Here is an 18,418-nt window from a genome sequence, read left to right on the forward strand (position 1 = left end):
CTATACCATAATTATATTACGTGTTTTTCTCAATACGTTTTGAGGTTTGGAATGTCTCATTATGTTTCTATACAATATAAAGATAGCATGCCCTATCTCTTTGAGAAATTCCTCTCATATACGACTACCAATTATTACTTTCTGGTTTTATTTGTTTTCAGTGCAACTCTCTTTTAGTTCTTCCGTGCTGCAGAATGAAGTTTTTGTAGAACAACCTTTTACTTTAACTTTCCCCAATCTCTTCTCTCTATTAGTGATGATTTTTTATTCCCTTCCCTTTTTGGCATGTTGGATATATTCAATTAATATTTTTTGCCTAATTAGCTAGATGATGAAGTAATAAGCAAGCCTTAAATGCATTTGACTATTGTTTAATGTACCTAATCATATTATCTGGATGATAGTATTCTTATACCTATGGGGCATAGGCGGCACATAAAATTATAATCTAATCTACATATATGGATGTTATTATACTCGTATGTATTTCTTTTCCTATCTTGATGGGATACTTTGTTCGACCGCTCCTTGTTTAAATATAATAATGAATTTGCTTTTTAACTATAACAACTTTAATTGAGTTTTTTTTTAGTTTGCTCTTGTCAAAAAAAAAAAAAAAAAAAAAACTTTAATTGAGTTTAAACTCAAAAAATGAGGAAGATGATGTTATAATTAAATGTTACAAACTAAAGTACAAGTTATTACGACTTTACGAGTATTTATAAATAAGGCTCGTATATACTTAAAATAAGGTGTATATTACACTTAAGTAGTTATGAAAAAAGTAAAATTCTATATTTATTTCCTCTTGCCGAATGTCTCTAAGGTTTCTTTATTTCCTTAATTTATTCAAAAATAAAAAAAAATTGAAATCTAACATGATGCATTAGAAATACTAGAATAATACAGTACAAGTAGGATAGATTAGATCATTAGACCGCAATATCCAATTAAATTGTTGGAATCCTTGCTCATCCAATGTTGCTAAAGCTTAAAAAAAGGAGATCATATAATAATAGTAAATTGTATTATTACTGAAAAATAAAAGGTGTTATAAAAGCTGAAAAAATGGAAAGAATAGTGGAATGCCCTTATACCCATAAGGCCGGTGAACTTGGGCAGACCACATAGACATATATAGATGATGGTGTTATCATGAACTTAGTCAACGGCATCCATTCATGGCAACTTTGGAACGCATCCCAACCCACCGTTTTGGATCAACTATTTTACTTATCATATGCCTATGGAGTATGGCCTATATATGGACCTCAATCTTGTAAAATACTTCGTATATACCTTTTTTTTAAAAAATTTGTATCTTAAATTAGCTATCACAATTCGTCATCAAATAATTGCAATGTATACTGTGGAGTATTTATTTTGTTTATTAGTTTGTTTTTATGCGGTAGAGATCTCCGATTATTCGTAATATGTATGCATGTCCAACATTAGATAAGATGGAATTGCATTTGGAGGGAGCTGAATATGTTTGTGAAATTGCACTATTTATTGTAGCTAGAATTCACCGTAAACCAGATAATATATATATATAATAACTAAACTTAAACATTAACCTGATGAATGTGAGTAAAATACAGTTTATACTTTATATTCAACTTGAAGAATAGAGTTCATTGTTACAAAACATGTAAAGCCGGGAAAGACGAATTGAAATTGGTCATACACTAATTATAATGGTAGGTAAGTTGCATGTTATAATTTATATTGGAATAAAACTCGCGCACGGAGCACCGACTAATACTAGCGCAACACCTTTAGTGAAAGAAAAGAAAACACATTATTGAATATTGTATTGAGGCAGGCTACGAAATAGCATACCATCTCCCTCGTTCTTGAATTGTAGCTACATAATTCTCGAGTTTTAGGAGAACCCCATGATTATTATACCTCCTCTGTCGTCTTTATATGCGCATGAAACCCCCTCTTCTTTAAAGTTGCCATTCCACTTCTCCGCCTTCCCTTTTTAAGATTCTTTTCTTCTTTTTTAAGCCTTTTATTTAATCAACTTGGACACTTGGACTTTTATACCAAGTAACTATATATTGCTTATCTACCTATATCAATACTTTTCTTGTGTATTGTACAAATACATTACTTCTTTAATAAAACATGACATCACCAATCCTTTCACCTAATTATATTAATCAACATAGAATAATCCGCACTATAAATGTTTTATGTATAAGTACTTCTTCCATTGCCAATTTTCCATGGGAGTAATATAAATTAGGTCATAAATTGTACGGCATTTTTGTACTTGATATACAATCTAGTATTAGTGCATAATATTCCCACAACATTAAAATATTTAAAGTTATTCTACTTTGTAGTTTTGGCGTTAATATTAGCTTAATCTAAATGATATATTAATTACTTAACTTACATGTCTTTCATTTATGAGACTCTAAATCTCACTATACATGGACATGCATATATGTGACTGATTAGGGAGAGTATATGTGAATGACATTGGGATGTATCCTCCTACCGTTACTTTAGTATTTGACAATGGTTTAAAAGTTTTCGAAAATGCATGGTCCGAAATTATAAATTAAAACCTTTACTTTTTTGGGTCCGAAAGCTTTGAAATTGGTCCAAATGCATGAATTATAGCCTTTACTTTTTTTAGAAAACTTTTTTATTCATCCGCACTTAGAAAGAAAGGAGGTTAAGATGTTTTTAATAGATCTCGCCAGGTGGTTGTACACTTTGTCTGTATTGTATCAACTTATACTTCTTGCTAAATCATATCGTTATTATTATTATTATTATTATTATTATTATTATTACTACTACTACATAGTATTTTTTATCTCCGTATATATTGTATATATATAATAATAATCAAGTTACATCCCTCGTTAATCGTTAGTCACATTTGAAATCTTTATTAAAAAGTAAATTGTTTATAAGTTGCTTGACGGTGGTGGGCTGGTGGCCAAATGTAGGATTACATTAAATTTTACCCAACTAGCTTAATTTTAAAGGGGCATATTAATGTACAAAAAGTGAATATTCTTCAATCTGATATTGATCTAAGGTTGAAATGTGATGCACAATTTATTTATTTTTAAGACAAATGTGATGCACAACTTAGACCCCCAACAAAGTGAAACTCTGATTGTGCACACTATCGGTCGCGGCCGCATTATGATTAACCTCTTTTTCAGTTTAAGCAAATTTGCGCCACACTTTTCTCGTATTATACTCCCATTTGATTAAAATAGTACTACTCGTAGTAAGTGATTACAAGTTGAGTGCACTTTGTTTAAACTTTGGGAGGTGATTAATCATTTGAATATTAACATGAAACTGTTTTTGAGGATGATTTGATTTTCACTTCAGAAACACTCACATACATCGATACATATAATGACTATTTGAACATTACATGACTAGTCCAAGACTATAAATTGGACCATCCTTTTGCATACAAATTAACATTAGTAGTTTTAGTTTAGGGTCTGTTTACTTCAGCTTAATTTCAATTCAGTTTAGTTTAGTTCAGCTCCAATCAGTTCAGTTCAGTTTAGTTCAACTCCAATCAGTTTAATTGGTTCAGTTCAGTTCAGCTCTTAATTTCTTCTCTCATAAAATATTCAGTTCAGTTCAGTTAATGTAACAGACCCTTAATACACTACGGGAGTAATTAATACTCTTATGATGAAATTTGTACTCCCTCCGTGTTTTTTTAAGTGATACACTTTGACCGGCACAAAATTTTAGGCAATTTAATTGACTTAAATAAAATAAGAGGTAAGTGGGGTAGTGGAGTATTAAAAATTGTTAAAGAAAGAAAGTAGGGTTAATAATTTATTGAAAAGTAATAAATGTGAGAGGAAAGATATAATAAAAAAGTAGTAGTGGGTTTGGGTGGGGACCATGAGAGGAGAGAGATATAATATTTTAATGTATTGTTTTGCCAAAAAAAGGAAGTGTACCACTTTAAAAAAAAATAAGGCCGGAATTGGAAAGTGTATCACTTAAAAAAACACAGAGGGAGTACTTTATATATTCTACAGTTTCAAATAAATGGCAATACGGAGTGCATGTTAAGACATATTGTAATTTAACTTTACAAGTTCAAAATTTGTTAACTATTATTATTTTTAAAAATACTATTGTAATAATTAATTGAGTTCACCACTAAGGTTGCTTTCTAACTGTGCTCATTTCTATTTTATTGAATGTAAATGTATGTTTAGAATTATGTATGTAATTTGAATAAAAAGTCTAATGGAAGAATTTTCGTTGTTTGAATGTAATTTTACAAGATTGGTAAGCCTAGCAATTATTTTAAATTATTTTTAGTATACCCTAAATAAAGGTGAAAATACCCATACCACAAATTCTTCATCTTCCACTAAAAATAGTGAAATCAACAATTTACTACAGTAGTATAAGAATAGAGGTGTAATAGAAGATGACAATATAGAAAATAGTACTTGATGACAATTATATAATTACTTAAAGCTTAAAAGCTTTATTTTGATAACATGATCAAATTAGAACAACATTACTCATACAATTGCATGAATCTATGATACAAAGAACAGAACATAAAAGTGAGATTAAAGCCTCAGAATTGACATTACATACTTGAAAACCTGTTATACTATTACATCAGGAGAAGACTTAAATATGCTTCTCCTTGAATAGAAACTCGGCGGCAGCACAATTGACACACCAAATCAATTCTTCTACAAATGTATATACATTGCATACTAGATGCTGATCAACTCAGCAATGATCAATGCTACTTTCCAAGATAGGTTGAGGAGGGATACCCTCTTGCAAGCAGAATACAGGAGGAATAGTCAGCGACTCTAAGCTTCCATAAGCATTCCAACAGAAAGGGTCCAACACCATTTCCCCAACAGCCGGGAGTAGCTCAATATCTGACAAGGTAATGTTGGAAAAGGGGATTGCGTCACTGCAACCAAAGTGCATAGGAGGGCTCCTAACATCATACGTGCCCTTCAGACTAGAATACACAATGTCAGTCACTAAGACAGCTGAGGTTTGGTTGTTGCAACCTTTTCCGGAGCAATAGTACTGGTCAATTATGATGGGGTTCCTCACAGAGTCCATTCGTATGTTGTCAAATGTCACCCCTGAGACAGCACCTGAGCCTCCTTGCCAAGTCTTGATCCTCACTCCATTGCTGGTTTCTCTCATCAGCGAGTCTCTCACAGTCACATTGTGTACACAAGCCCTTGAATTGTGGTTCCCCAAGCTTCCAATACTAATTACAACCAATAACAAATGTTCTTACAATATCCTCAGCAAGTAAATTAGGAGATTAAAAGTTGAGGCTAGCATACCTGATTCCATGACCATGTCCACAGGTGATGTTTCTGATGTCTACATCGAAGCAACCAGAGCCAATTGAGACACAGTCATCGCCTGCATACAGGAATAACATGTATGACAACTCTGAAGTAAAGATGGGGAAAAACTATATCTTATGCTAAGAGACTGACTAACCATTAGAAATGAAGGAATTATAAATCTGGACATTATTGTTGGTGTTTTCAATGTGAATCCCATCAGTGTTAGGACTTAAAGCCGGAGATGTTATATGAATTGACTCTATGTGGACATTATGGCAAACATCAAATCTGAAGTGGAATTGTGGACTATTTTGGATTTGGAGTCCTTTCACTGTTAAGTTGGAACTCTCAAAGAATCGGATGGCCTGCATCATATAAAAGATAATTTATTTAAGCTTCAAACAACAAAGATGTAGTCCTCCAATCATACGGTGCTTATAATTTTCTTAAAAGATTCAAATAAGACGCTTACAATTAGACTATCACAAGGACCAGGCAGTGTGGTTCCATTAGGTCCCTAAAAGAAATGAGAAATAGCGTGTCAAAGCCAAAGAAAAGTTTAAGAGTAACGTTAAATGTGTAATACAGACACAATAAGTACTTTTAAAAAGTTAGGCTGATTAGTTCTAAACTAGTATATATGACATGGAGCAAAGGTGGTTATTTGACCCTGTGAGGCTTGCAGGGGAGCTCCCACCATTTTCCTCCCCTTCCATCAATACGACCTCCCCCTTGGAGTGACATCCCTCCAACTTTGTAGAACACCAACCACTGATGCTTACTAGTATTTTTTGGCCACTGCTCGGGCCCATCCGGTGGCACAACTGATCCATCAATCTGTTTACCATAATAAGCAAATAATTCCACATTAGGAAAAGGGGAATGATGCTAACAGTTCTATATTTTTTCGTTAAAGTTGAAAAGAAAGTTTTTTTTCTATTAAAAAAAGAGTGTACCTGAAAAATAATCTGAGTTTGACAAGGGCCAGAGAAGATGGTAGACTGAATCATGAAGGTATGGCCAGTAGGAGCATGTAATGCAGTAGACTCAGAATTATCAGTACTACTACAAGCAGCATCCCAAGCCGCCTTAAAGGCCTCCGTATCATCAGAAACACCATCCCCTACGGCTCCAAAACTCCTAACATCAAAAACACCGGGAGGAGCATAGGCAGGAGGATCAGCTGCAGGGTTATCAGGCTGAGAAGAAGGGGGCAGGGAAATTCCAGAATCAGGGGGAGAAATATAATGTCCATGCTAGTGTGGTTTGTAAGTGTGTCTATGGTGTCTAGCATGGGAGGCAGGAAAAAGGCATGCATTGATGGCAAAAAGAGTGTGCAGAAATAGCAATGTCAGATGGAATTTCCCCATCAAAAAAACTAAGTAAAATCCAGTTAGAACAACAACAACAAACAAACAAGGAAATTGGCTAAAGTTTTGGTAAGGACGTGGTTGTTAAAAAAGAGAGAAGAAGGCAAGTAGGAGAGTGTAATTGGGTAAAAAGACACAGATGAATACCTGAAAGGCTGAGAAGCACCAAGTATAAGCATGTACTGTATGTTATTACTACATACAGCGTATGTATATGTGTGTATATATATAGAAACAAAAAATGTGGGTAAGTTAGTTTGTGAAGAGAAACTTAAGGTTAAGGTTAAGGTTAGTGGGAAGAATGAATATAAAAAAGCCACAAAAACCGACCTTTTAAATTGTGAGGAAGCATGCTTGCTTTTGAGAGTGAGAGGAAGATGTAGCAGAGACGACGGTTAAGGAATACAAAAAAGATAAATAACCAGAAATTGCACCAAATAAATAAGCTATTTGTGATTTGTGAGTGACTTGGTGTTTTGATTATAATAAAAAGAAAAGAGTTCCCATGTTCTACCCCATTACGATTACCCACCCCCAAGCCATTCCCATTACCCTCTCATCTCATAGTGAGTGTAATGGTCCACAACTTCCCATTTCTGGGTTTACAGCTGCTTACTATTTCAGTAAATTTTTTAATTAACCCATGCTTTTTTCTTTTTTACTTTTTCTTCGGAGAACCTTCTTACATTTCCCTCAATTGGTGATTTTCCTTGTCAATTCTGTTAGATTCCTTAGAATATATTCTTCTCACCTCGTACAATTTACATATTTTTTAACTTAACAAACTAAATGCTCCACTTCCTTGCCCTTTCTCATATGCTACTTTAGAGTTCACTCTTTTTCATACTTCGTAAAATTCTTTACAATTTAAGTGTCCGAGTAACATAGTTGTCGTAATCTAGTGTCTGATGATTAAAACTAAACCGTCGAAAATGGAAACTCAGTGCATAAGTAAGATACTACACAACTGTCAACTACATGACACAGTAGGCCTGTACAAAACTATCCGAAAATTCGATCCGCAACCGATCCGAATTTTAGGATATCCGATCCGAAAAATCGGATATCGGATACGGATTCGGATACTGGTTTTCAAATTTTCGGATATCCGATATCCGAAAATTTTTGGATATCGGATATCCGAACTAATATCCGAAATTAAAACTTAGGTGGTCTTTTGATAATTTAATTTGCAAAAAAAGACTACAATGCTCATATATATTGTACAGGAACGTCAGGAAGGCTTAATGTTACAAAATTGATATAATTAATGAGATTTATTAGATAAGCAATCAACTTTTTAATATTATCGGATAATGGATATCCGAAATATCCAATCCGAATGCTTTCGGATATCAGATATCGGATATCCGAAATTTTCGGATCGTATTCGGATATCAATTTTAGATATCCGAAGCTTCGGATATCCGAAATTTTCGGATCGGATTCGGATATCAATTTTAGATATCCGAAGCTTCGGATATCCGATCCGAAATGAGATTTCGGATCGGATATCCGATCCGTGAACAGGCCTGTGACACAGACATCAAGAACTAAGATAAAAGAGTAGTACGTACTTGGGTGAAAATAACATTGCTTTGCTGGTAGACCTTGGATGAAAGCATTTTGGATTTGGATATACGTAGGCGGTATGCCCATCTGCAGGAGGACCGCAACAATGTGGCTTAAAGAAGTCAATTGGGATTTGTCCTCTCTTCATTCTACTCATTTCAAAACCAAAAGCAGAAATCGCAGATTCTTTGGGTCCTTCTGCACTGATATTATCCTCAAAGTACCACTATACATTGATACACTACATCACAACGCCTTAATATCTTTTTTCTGCCGCATTTTCTTCCTTGACAAACAAGATTGTCTGAAATAAATCTAAAACCCTTAATATTTGACAAGACGGTGACCATAATCTCTGAAATTCTAATTAATTTTCGCCGTCTCAATAGCACTGATAACCAACTCAAAACTAAGTAAATTTTTAAACTAATTCATAATACGTAGTAATTATTATGGAGTACGTTCTCATAGATTTTTAAGAATATCATAGGCAAACTAAGCAGACAATCCAGCATTAGCAAGCAATCAGAACCAACTGAGAAGGTAGCAAACTGCAAATTCTCTTCAGTGTAAAACAAAGGTGGCCAAGTAACTCATGGATAATTAGCTTCAAATGAGAACATCCTGGATGAAAACCAAAACCGTGTATTTCTCCTATTTTAATCAACTGAATAGCCAAGTATTCTTGATAGAAGTAACTTTCAAATTTTAATACTGTCCGGAGTACCATTAAAATAGAAGTATAAATGTATTTGAAAACATTCCAAAGTCGTAAGTAAATTCAAATTCGAGCACATTATCCAGTTGTTAACCCACGCAAACCAGCTAACCGTAATTTTTAGACACACACAACCCGAATCTGACAAACAATATGATTACAGCACTGATTGCACATTACAGGAGTGACCGAGTACAAATACAAAACATTATGAGCATGGCAAGGAATGCATCTACATACAGCCACGAGTTCCATTTGATGCTCTGTTTCAAGCCTAAATAATTTCACAGATTAATTCAATAATAAATTCCAAGTATAATTTTTCGAGGGTGAGAAAAAAGGGAAAGTAAAAGAGCAATAGGGTTTTCATCACCCATTAGAGTAGCACCAATAATAAAAATAAAATTTTGTAAAGCACAACAGCTACAGCAACACAGCGTCTCTCTTCCTCACTTGGAGTCACATAACAAAGTGAACCATATGAAAGAATAAAATGATCATTTAATTCGATACATAGTTACAACCTACAGTTACATCTACAGACAATGGTTCATCGCCTATTAGGTTCTGGGTACAATAAACAGAACCTTCACAATGCAGTTCCATGAGCAACGACATATTATGAACTTAATCAGCATGTTAGCAGAGAACATAATGTTAATAGAAATAATATAACCTCCAAAGATCCTCCCTTGAATATGCATAGCTTATCTACTTCAAAACAGCTGAAATAGTTCTCCATGAAGCACCTCTTCTGAGCATCATCATGTACCACATCATGATCCAAGAAAAGCGCATTGCCTTCTAGCATGATCTGGAATTAGCCTCACCAAAGTTTCTGTAGGAACTCCTTTTAGTTCTGGTCAATAGCAGAAGAATGCGTAAGCAAGCACTCAAGGGAGAGGAAAGAAATGTAAAAGTAAACTTTTGGGGAGGGGGTGATCTTGCTAAGTGATTATACCATGAGCCTTAAAATTGAAGAGTGGGGGTAGGGCCCGTCCATTGGGCAAGCGAGTATTTGGATCACGTAGCTCATCAAAGAACGGATGAGTCAGAGCATCCAACTGCATTAAGACAGAAATAAAAAGTACCACAGATATTAGTAAAATCCAAATCCAGCAACATGCAGATGATACTAAATTACTGATGGAAAAGATATGATTAAATACAGACATTGACTTGGTTAACAAATGCTATCATAGAAGGAAAAAACACTTAAATACTCACAGCTGTGCATCGAAGGTTCGGAGAATATTGCAAAAGTCTTGAGACAAGATCCACAGCCTCAGGAGGCATGCGCTTGTGGAAGATCTGAATTTAAAAGAGCAAGTGCCAAGATTAGCTAGATTCACACAGTAAAGGTTAAAGGAAGAGCAGATAAAAGACCAGCATACCTTGTGCCATGGGTGAGCTTTAATTTGGGGGAACTTAAATTCTGTGTAATTGGGATTCATACATTTTATTTCTTCCCTTGTTGGGGTACCCAAAACCTACATTGGTAAAAGAAGAGAAAGTAGGGTTAAACATCAACATGTATAGCCAAGATGAAAAACAAGACCATTGCTTTGTTAAAACCCCAGAGCCGGAACCAAAGACTGAGACAAACTTCAGCAATAAGCTTCTGGATTCATTTACTCCAAGCCCAATTTCAGCTTTTGCTACTTTGCACAAGCATGCAACTCAGGTATGCACTAAACTACTTCCTGTTAAATGTGTTCCAAGTGGAAAAGTAACCAGTTAATGTACTGATGATTTTGACACCCATTAATTTATAGCATCACTCCCATGCTATACTACAAAAGAAAGTGGGAGTGCCACGATAAATTGAAGGAATATTATTATTACTAATCCGTACCTTGCTGATTGATTTTTAAGACAGTATCAGTGTAACCTACTATTGCATATATTATTACGCAAGTTTTTGAGTCACAAGTGAATATAAGTGCCGGTATCTTTCAGTATTTACTCTTATTAGCAAGCAAATTCAAGCCACAACCAAACAATATGCAATGCGGAAATAGTACTTTATTTGCAAACATTCTGATGCCAATCACATCAAAAAAAAAAAAAAAAAAAAAAAAAACAAACATTTTTACATAAAAAATCAAGAAAACAAATCACAGAAGATTTAAGATTATGGAAATCACCTTAATAATCTCCACAAGCTGATCAACTCCACTCTCACCAGGGAATAAAGGCTGCAAAAGCAAGTATACATAGACCATGGTTATGATGTCTGAAGCAACAGTCTCACATACTCAACTAAAACCTTTGAAGTAAAAAACATACTTGTCCAAGCAGCAGTTCAGCAAGAACACAGCCAGCAGACCAAATATCAATTGCTGTTGTGTACTCAGTAGCTCCAAATATCAGTTCTGGTGCACGATAGTATCTGGAACATATATAAGATATATTTGGCTCTCCTTTCACCTGCCATTAGAATTAAAAATATGGTCTAAGCCAATATAGAGAAGATAGTATCGACAGCACTGAAGCTGACAAAGACAACTGGCAACAAGAAGTTAGAACAGGAACAAGAGAACGAACCAAAACTTTAGCACTTCCAAAGTCGCAAATCTTTAATTGGTGTGTATGCGGGTTGACCTGAATAAATAAAAGATGATATGAGAATAACAATAGAAAAAATTGATCTTGTACAGCGAGTTAATTCTAAAAACACTCAAACAGGAAAATCTTTAAAAGACCATTACCAATAGGTTTTGAGGCTTAATGTCTCTATGGCATACTCCAATAGTCCCATGAAGGTAGGCCAATGCTCGACAGATCTGGTGTCAGTAAAAGCTATAGTTAGAAACACTTGAAGTACCTAATAGGCTAATATACTTTAAAATCAAACTCCAGACTACAGATACCTGATATGTGTACAGCTTTACATATATCAATGGCATTCTCTGATTGATCTTGTTGTAGTGTCTGATGACACGGTGAACAGTTTCAGGGACAAATTCTAGCACCAGATTAAGATAAAGCTCATCCTTCCCAGTTGTGGAAAAGAAACAATGCTTCAGAGAGGTAACATTTGGATGATCCAAAAGACGCATTGTTTGCAGCTCACGATTTTTGTATCTCTTGTCCTGAAGGACTTTCTTTATAGCCACAGTTTCACCCGACTCCAAGCACCTTCCCTAGACATCCCAACAGTAGTAAATTAGTAATGTAATACAGGGTGGCTTCAAGTCTTAAATAATGTTGCTTATTTGCTTTTGCAAACAAAAGATGAAAGCTTTAAATCAGTTATTGCCAAGTTTACCTGAAACACTACTCCAAAGGATCCTTGTCCAACAATACGTTCAGCCATGTAACTCACTGTCTGAAAACACAAGGGCATAATTTAAATAAGAGCACATATTTTACAACAGAACTACTACAATGTATACAAAGCAATCCCATATTACCTGCTTATCTTGTCCATTTTTACCACCAATGGTGGTGACAATTATATGACCAGTCTCTGTACCATTACCATCAACAACAGCAGTTTCCATTTCCTAAAAAGACCGAGGCAAGCATTCCCATAAGTAAGCATCAAGCGACTGAAAGAAGAGAAGGATAGACAGGATGAATAAAAGATAATTACCTTCTCATCTCTAATTTTCATGTCATTCATCCCATCAATAGCACCAGCGATGCCACCGGGTTCTCTAAGTCCGGAAGTGGGAGGAATACCCCCCGAAGCCATTTAAATCAGAAAGATGGAGAACCACCCAGCGTTTGCACACAATAAAACCAGTAGGATCCAAGAACAAATAACAATCTGTTGCAAGAAAATAGATATCAAAGAAATGGTAAGACCCTTGCTCATTAAGCCATCAATAAACATATAACAACTGCTATGGAAAAACCAAAGTGGGAAGCGCACTGGCAACTTCCCAACCATGGTGTTAAATAAACATAGGATAACATCAAATCATCAACAAATTATTACCAGGGTCAGTTTCCTCGATTTGCAGAAAACTTGTCTTATTAACATTATCAATAATTAATTACTAGTATTCTAACAACTGTTAATACAAGATCCACATCCACCGGAAAATAAATCTTTAATCAAAAGGTACCATTTTTAAGCAAGCCATACAACATTTTTCAAAAGAGCACCTCAAAATATGCGCATTTAAGTTTATTGAAAGTGCGTTAATTAAGAGGGGGATATTTTATAATACAGGGAGTAATAAAAACCACAAAAACTTTATATTGAAAGTGCATTGATGCAATGAGTGTTTGTTGCAATTTGACAAAGAATGATTCAACTTTCCCAGATCACAAAAACTAAACGAATCACTAATCTTATCATCAAGAAAAGATACAAACTTGAAACTTTGTTGTTTTTTTTTTTTAATTTTTTCCAGTTCTTCTGTAAGAAAAAACAGAGATCTGCGCAAAATTATGTTAGGGGAATGACAGAAATAAAGAAAAAGGATGGATTAACAAATTGGTATTCACAAAACGGACGGCAAACAGAAAGTCACCCAAATTGAGTAGGGTAACCCTAATTGCAAAACAATAATTCATGTAAAAGAATAACTTCCGGATAATGAAATAATTGAAAGGGGACACAAATTAAAAGAGATAGAGCGAAAAATAGACAAAAAAAAAAAAAAGAACGTGTGACTCGATAATTACAAACCCAGAAAAAAGATAAATTACTCACTAGAGAACAAGGGAGAAGAAACACAGACAAATAAGAGCAAAAATGACATACCAGTAAAGGCGGGAAGATGAACAACAGGTTGCTGGAAAATGAGATTAGAGTAAACCCAGAAAAAAAAAAAAAAAAAATGGAGAGAGGATGAGAATGAAGAAGACTTATAAAATGGGTTTTGAAAGAAGAAAGAATAGATGAAGCTTGTGTTATGGGCTTTGGTGACAGTCAAAGGGAGAAAGTCTGTACTCAATAATCAATACACTCTTTCTGTTTCTCTCTCTTTGATTCAGCAATTCTTCACCCAATTACATAATTTTTAATTATTTATTATTGTAAATTGAGTAATTGTAATAGACATAGTCATTAGTCTCTCTCCTCCTTTTTGACCATTCAAACTTGAATGGCCCCTTTGCTTTTACTATTTCCCTATTTTGGATTACTTTTCCGTTTTTCCTTACTTTTCTTAACCATAACTATTCAAACATTTTGTTTTCTTTCTCGTTTCATTGCTCATTTGACTATCATCAATTCATCTACTTTTTTTGTGACCAGACTAATAACATACTCGCAATTTTTTTGAACTCTTAACATATGATACTCGTAACTTGACACAACACAAGTTACATAACACAACACATCTTTGTGTTTTTTATTTATTCGATATTAATCCTACACTTAAATTTATGAATTGAACGTGTCATGCAAGCACGATAAATAAAACGCTCGACCTAATACAAATTAATCACAAGTCTAACATTTTCACACGTGTGAACAACATTTTTAAAATTTAGTACCGACTCAACGTGTTGGCCTATATTTTAAAAATATAAAGTCACATAATATATTAAAAATATTCATTTAATATATTATGTACTCTGTAAGACTGTAACAAACTAACAACCTATGTTAAACTTTCATTTCGTGTCATGCATTTTTATACTTAACTCCATGTAATGCTTTTTATATATATGAACTACATGAAGTCCTACATCATAAGGATTCATATTTCATTACTGAAGAAAGAGATTTTCAAGTGATAAATATAACAACATAGACACTATCACCAATTGTTCCGTTCCTCGTCAAAATCAATAAATACAGTATAGTACTACTAAAGACATTTAGCGAATTGGTATAACTATTAGGAAGAAACGAGGATTTTATATAGTTTGAGAAGATCAAGGTAGGAGAACCATATTAGTATTGGTAGCTAGCAGTCTAGCACGGTCAAACCGACCTTTTAAACGATAATAATGATGATTAGTTGGTTGTTACATTAAACTAATACAGGCACAGTTAATTCAGGCCGATAAATTTTTACAGTTTGTTTAATTTACTGTAGCAAAGCCGAGATATTGGATGGTTTCAAAATCAATACACAAATTTCCAATTTTTATTTTCGAATTCTAAATTCTAAATTGCTACTCGACGGGTATTATATACAGAAATATTGAGGGTACAGAGTGTCATGTCCCCTTAGCTTCATAATCAGACACATCTTATCCACATTACTGGTCCAAGTTGCCCGCCTATTTCTAAGGCATCTTACTTCCTACCTAATGACAACTTTCAATGTCATTAATTTAATACTCCTAATAGTTATACTACGAGTATGAGTTATCACAACAAGAATAGTACTCCCTCTTATGTGAGGAATAAATTCTTATGCTTAAAAGAAGCATTGTATTAAGGGACGGAGAGAGTATTATTATTAGTTCAAAGGCTCAAATATTATAATTTTAAATTAACATAAGTTGAATTAAACATTCATTATTAAGAAAATTATGTACTTTGTAGTATATAAAATCTGTCTTATTTACCATTCCATGATTCTCATCCATCAATTTAGATTTTAGAATTCTTCTCCATCCCAAATACTCCGTAACTAGTAAGATGTTCACCCGTTTAGGCCTCTAGTTGATCTCATCTCCTTCGGAATACAGTGAATTGTTAGCACTCCAATTATAGTTTTCTTATCAATTTTTAGGTACAAGTTTACATTTCATCAAACACCAGTAACGTTAATGACATATAAATGATTTTTCTAATTGCGGTCGTTTTGTATTTAACTCGCCTCATGCCCTCATCATCCATCTCAATTAGCTTTTAAATTTATATTACAATCTTCATTTTACAATAAGGGTCTGTTCTCTTTAGTTTAATTTCCGTTCTGTTGAGCTCTTATTTTCCTTATCTCATAAACAATTCATTCAGATCTATTCAGTTTAGTTCAGTTCAATTCAACTCCAACCAGTTTTATTCAATTCAGTAAATCATAACTGGCCCTAAGTGTCTCTATCAATTAAATTGTGTGTCTATAACCAAAAAAATTAATTATAGACGGTGAAGGACCAAAGTGATGGGCTTAGTAGAATTCAATGCAAGGTCACTGTTTAATCAAAAACTTATAGAGTATTTAGGATATGATGAAGGTAAGTTGTCGCGGTATGATGGGTCATCACTGCCTTGAAAATAATATTTGGTATAGGCAGAGCGTGGTAAGAATTTGATATTATCTCCCCTAGAATAACGAAAATTTGGCCTGGGCAGAACGTGTTAAGAATTTGATATTATCTCCCCTAGAATAACAAAACTACCCTTGCACACATACACTTTTGGATGAAGGTATAATGGGGTACGGTTAATGCAATCTTTTGATCAAGGGGAAGAGAGAAGAATCAATGAAAAGATGGCAAGAACTTTAGAAGAAATACTAGTCTAAATCAGCCCAGATACTAGCCCATAAAGGATTTTATTGCTTTATAAAGTACTCCGTATATGGTCATGTGGGGCTTTAGTTAGCTAAAGCAAAAGTTAAAGCATTTCACTATTTATTAATGGTAGAATACAGATTGATTTACGGAGTATCATTTAAGCGTTTGACATTATTGGGAATTTGGTAAAATAATACATTATATTGCATGTCATACCATTTCAAACATAACCAACAAGAAAATAAGCATTTGTCTAGGTAGACAATAAAAAATTATCAAGCTTTAGGGCTTGTTCTCATTGACTGAACTGAACTGAACTGAGCTGAACTGAACTGAAATGAATACTACGTATTTTATAAGAGAAGGAAATTAGGAGCTGAATTGAACTGAACTGAACTGAATTTCATCGTAAGAGAACAGGCCCTTAATGCATTATTGTCTATCGATATGCTTCGGTACCTTTGCTAGTAGGCTCTGATCTTTTGAGCTTCTAGACAAGCATAGCATATTTCAGCAGAGTATAACAGGTGTCAGCAGAGTAGAACAACTTATTTATGCTCAGCAGAGCAGGGCTCAACAAAGCATAGTAAATGTAGAGTAGATTTCAACATAACATGACAGATTACAACAGCTCAAAAGAACATGATCATACTCTCTATATTATATAACATTTTAAGAAATAATAACACATTCACCATCCAACTATATGCCCACCTTTAAAGGTTATAACTTTTGTCTGGGATATGTTGTATTTTATCATTTGTATGTTTTCTTTTTTTCTCAATCTCCTTCTCTTGTCATGTGGATATTTAGTGTTAAGTTCTTAATAGTAACATTTTGGTAAAAAGAACATAATCACAACTTCCCTGACACAAAATTAAAATTATAAGGAAACAAACAAAGTGATTGAATAGAAAATAAAGAAAGATTGCACTTTAATTAGGGTAATTGTAAAAGAGATCAACATGGCAACGTTGTATATATGTGGAGGTTGTGAATGGATGTGATGGTGCCAAGTAGAAGTTGCCACCTCCATAATTTTGGTTTATGCGTTATGACTATCTTCAAATTAAATTAATAGATTATGTAATATATATTGTTGTGGTTGCAAATAAACTTATAGAATTAGATGACGTTACTCCCATTCATTCATACGATTAATGTTAGATAGATTCTCTTATATATCTTCAAACTTTACTTTAGGATGAGGACCCTTCACTTTTGTTTTGTTTTGTTTTGCCCATTATCCAATCATCTTTTGCCACCCGACTCAATTTGTAGATTCTAGATTAGGTCCCCCAACCCCATATCTAAAATCTATCGCATCATTTTTATGTATTCAGGAGATTTACTATTGTGGGATGAATGTCTCTTCACTTAAGTTTCTTACTTACTTAGCTTGTTTGTTCCTCAACTTTGTATATCAATCCAAATAACTATATTTTATGACTTTAATACAAGTGTGATACCGTTTCGCTCGTACTATCTTCTTGTTCCAAGTGAGTAATTCAATCATTACGATGAGAATGCGACCTTGAGAATACAACTAAACTCCAATTTATTTATTCACTATTATTTAAATTATAATGATGCTTTATCTTGATCACCTAAAACTATATTTTTAACAAGCAGTTCAAAGAGCAAAACACCAAACAAAATATGAGTTTTCGTTTTGACAACAAAAATAAAATAAACAAATAGTTTTTGAAAAGATTAGAGTTTGCTCTAGATCAATTTGAACATTGACAACACTTGTAATTTTGTAAACTCACTTTTGCATCCCTATCTGTGTCTCAAGCTTTATATCTACATTAAATTTGTTTACAAAAATTATATACACGAGGATGTAAGACTTTAAGGTGAACAAAAAGGTATTTTGTACGTATTTTATATTTTTTGTTTAATTTTAAAATATGAAAATAAGAAGAAAAAAAAATCAAATTAAATGAGCAAAAATCTATCCTTTAATTTGATCCACCATTTTATGTGCACCCGAACATATATATTCGACTCCACAAATTGAT

At 33.7% G+C, this 18,418-nt stretch overlaps 1 protein-coding gene and 1 pseudogene across 2 annotated transcripts; both read right to left on the bottom strand.

Annotated features, from left to right (window-relative positions):
* Positions 1-4,620: 4,620 nt before the first annotated feature.
* LOC145598792 (polygalacturonase At1g48100-like) lies at positions 4,621-6,727 on the bottom strand (annotated as a pseudogene). The gene is made up of 6 exons (XR_014103618.1): positions 6,314-6,727; positions 6,027-6,194; positions 5,830-5,874; positions 5,512-5,722; positions 5,349-5,430; positions 4,621-5,269 (listed from the first exon to the last, which is right to left on the bottom strand). The product of XR_014103618.1 is annotated as a polygalacturonase At1g48100-like (transcript).
* A 2,754-nt stretch (positions 6,728-9,481) lies between these two features.
* Positions 9,482-13,983, bottom strand: LOC145598249 (glycogen synthase kinase-3 homolog MsK-3-like). Its single transcript, XM_081654580.1, has 13 exons — positions 13,738-13,983; positions 12,616-12,792; positions 12,434-12,526; positions 12,289-12,348; positions 11,891-12,163; positions 11,729-11,803; positions 11,565-11,621; positions 11,307-11,447; positions 11,165-11,215; positions 10,412-10,507; positions 10,245-10,328; positions 9,979-10,081; positions 9,482-9,876 (listed from the first exon to the last, which is right to left on the bottom strand). Exons 2-13 carry the CDS (start codon positions 12,715-12,717, stop codon positions 9,794-9,796), a joined length of 1,218 nt encoding a protein of 405 aa, XP_081510706.1. The 5' UTR covers positions 12,718-12,792; positions 13,738-13,983; the 3' UTR covers positions 9,482-9,793.
* Positions 13,984-18,418: the final 4,435 nt, after the last annotated feature.

Source organism: Chenopodium album, chromosome 20 (genome assembly GCF_948465745.1).
Source record: "Chenopodium album chromosome 20, dcCheAlbu1.1, whole genome shotgun sequence".
In the NCBI taxonomy this organism is placed as follows: Eukaryota; Viridiplantae; Streptophyta; class Magnoliopsida; order Caryophyllales; family Amaranthaceae; genus Chenopodium; species Chenopodium album.

What these genes read in the sequence shown, in the direction of transcription:
- LOC145598249 (XM_081654580.1), bottom strand. Translation starts at nt 12,717, where the DNA reads ATGGCTTCGGGGGGTATTCCTCCCACTTCCGGACTTAGAGAACCCGGT. An exon ending in TTGGAAGTGCTAAAGTTTTG is followed by an intron (nt 11,448 to 11,564) that starts GTTCGTTCTCTT and finishes TTCTAATGGCAG; the next exon opens with GTGAAAGGAGAGCCAAATAT. An exon ending in CTTCAATTTTAAGGCTCATG is followed by an intron (nt 9,877 to 9,978) that starts GTATAATCACTT and finishes GCTATTGACCAG; the next exon opens with AACTAAAAGGAGTTCCTACA.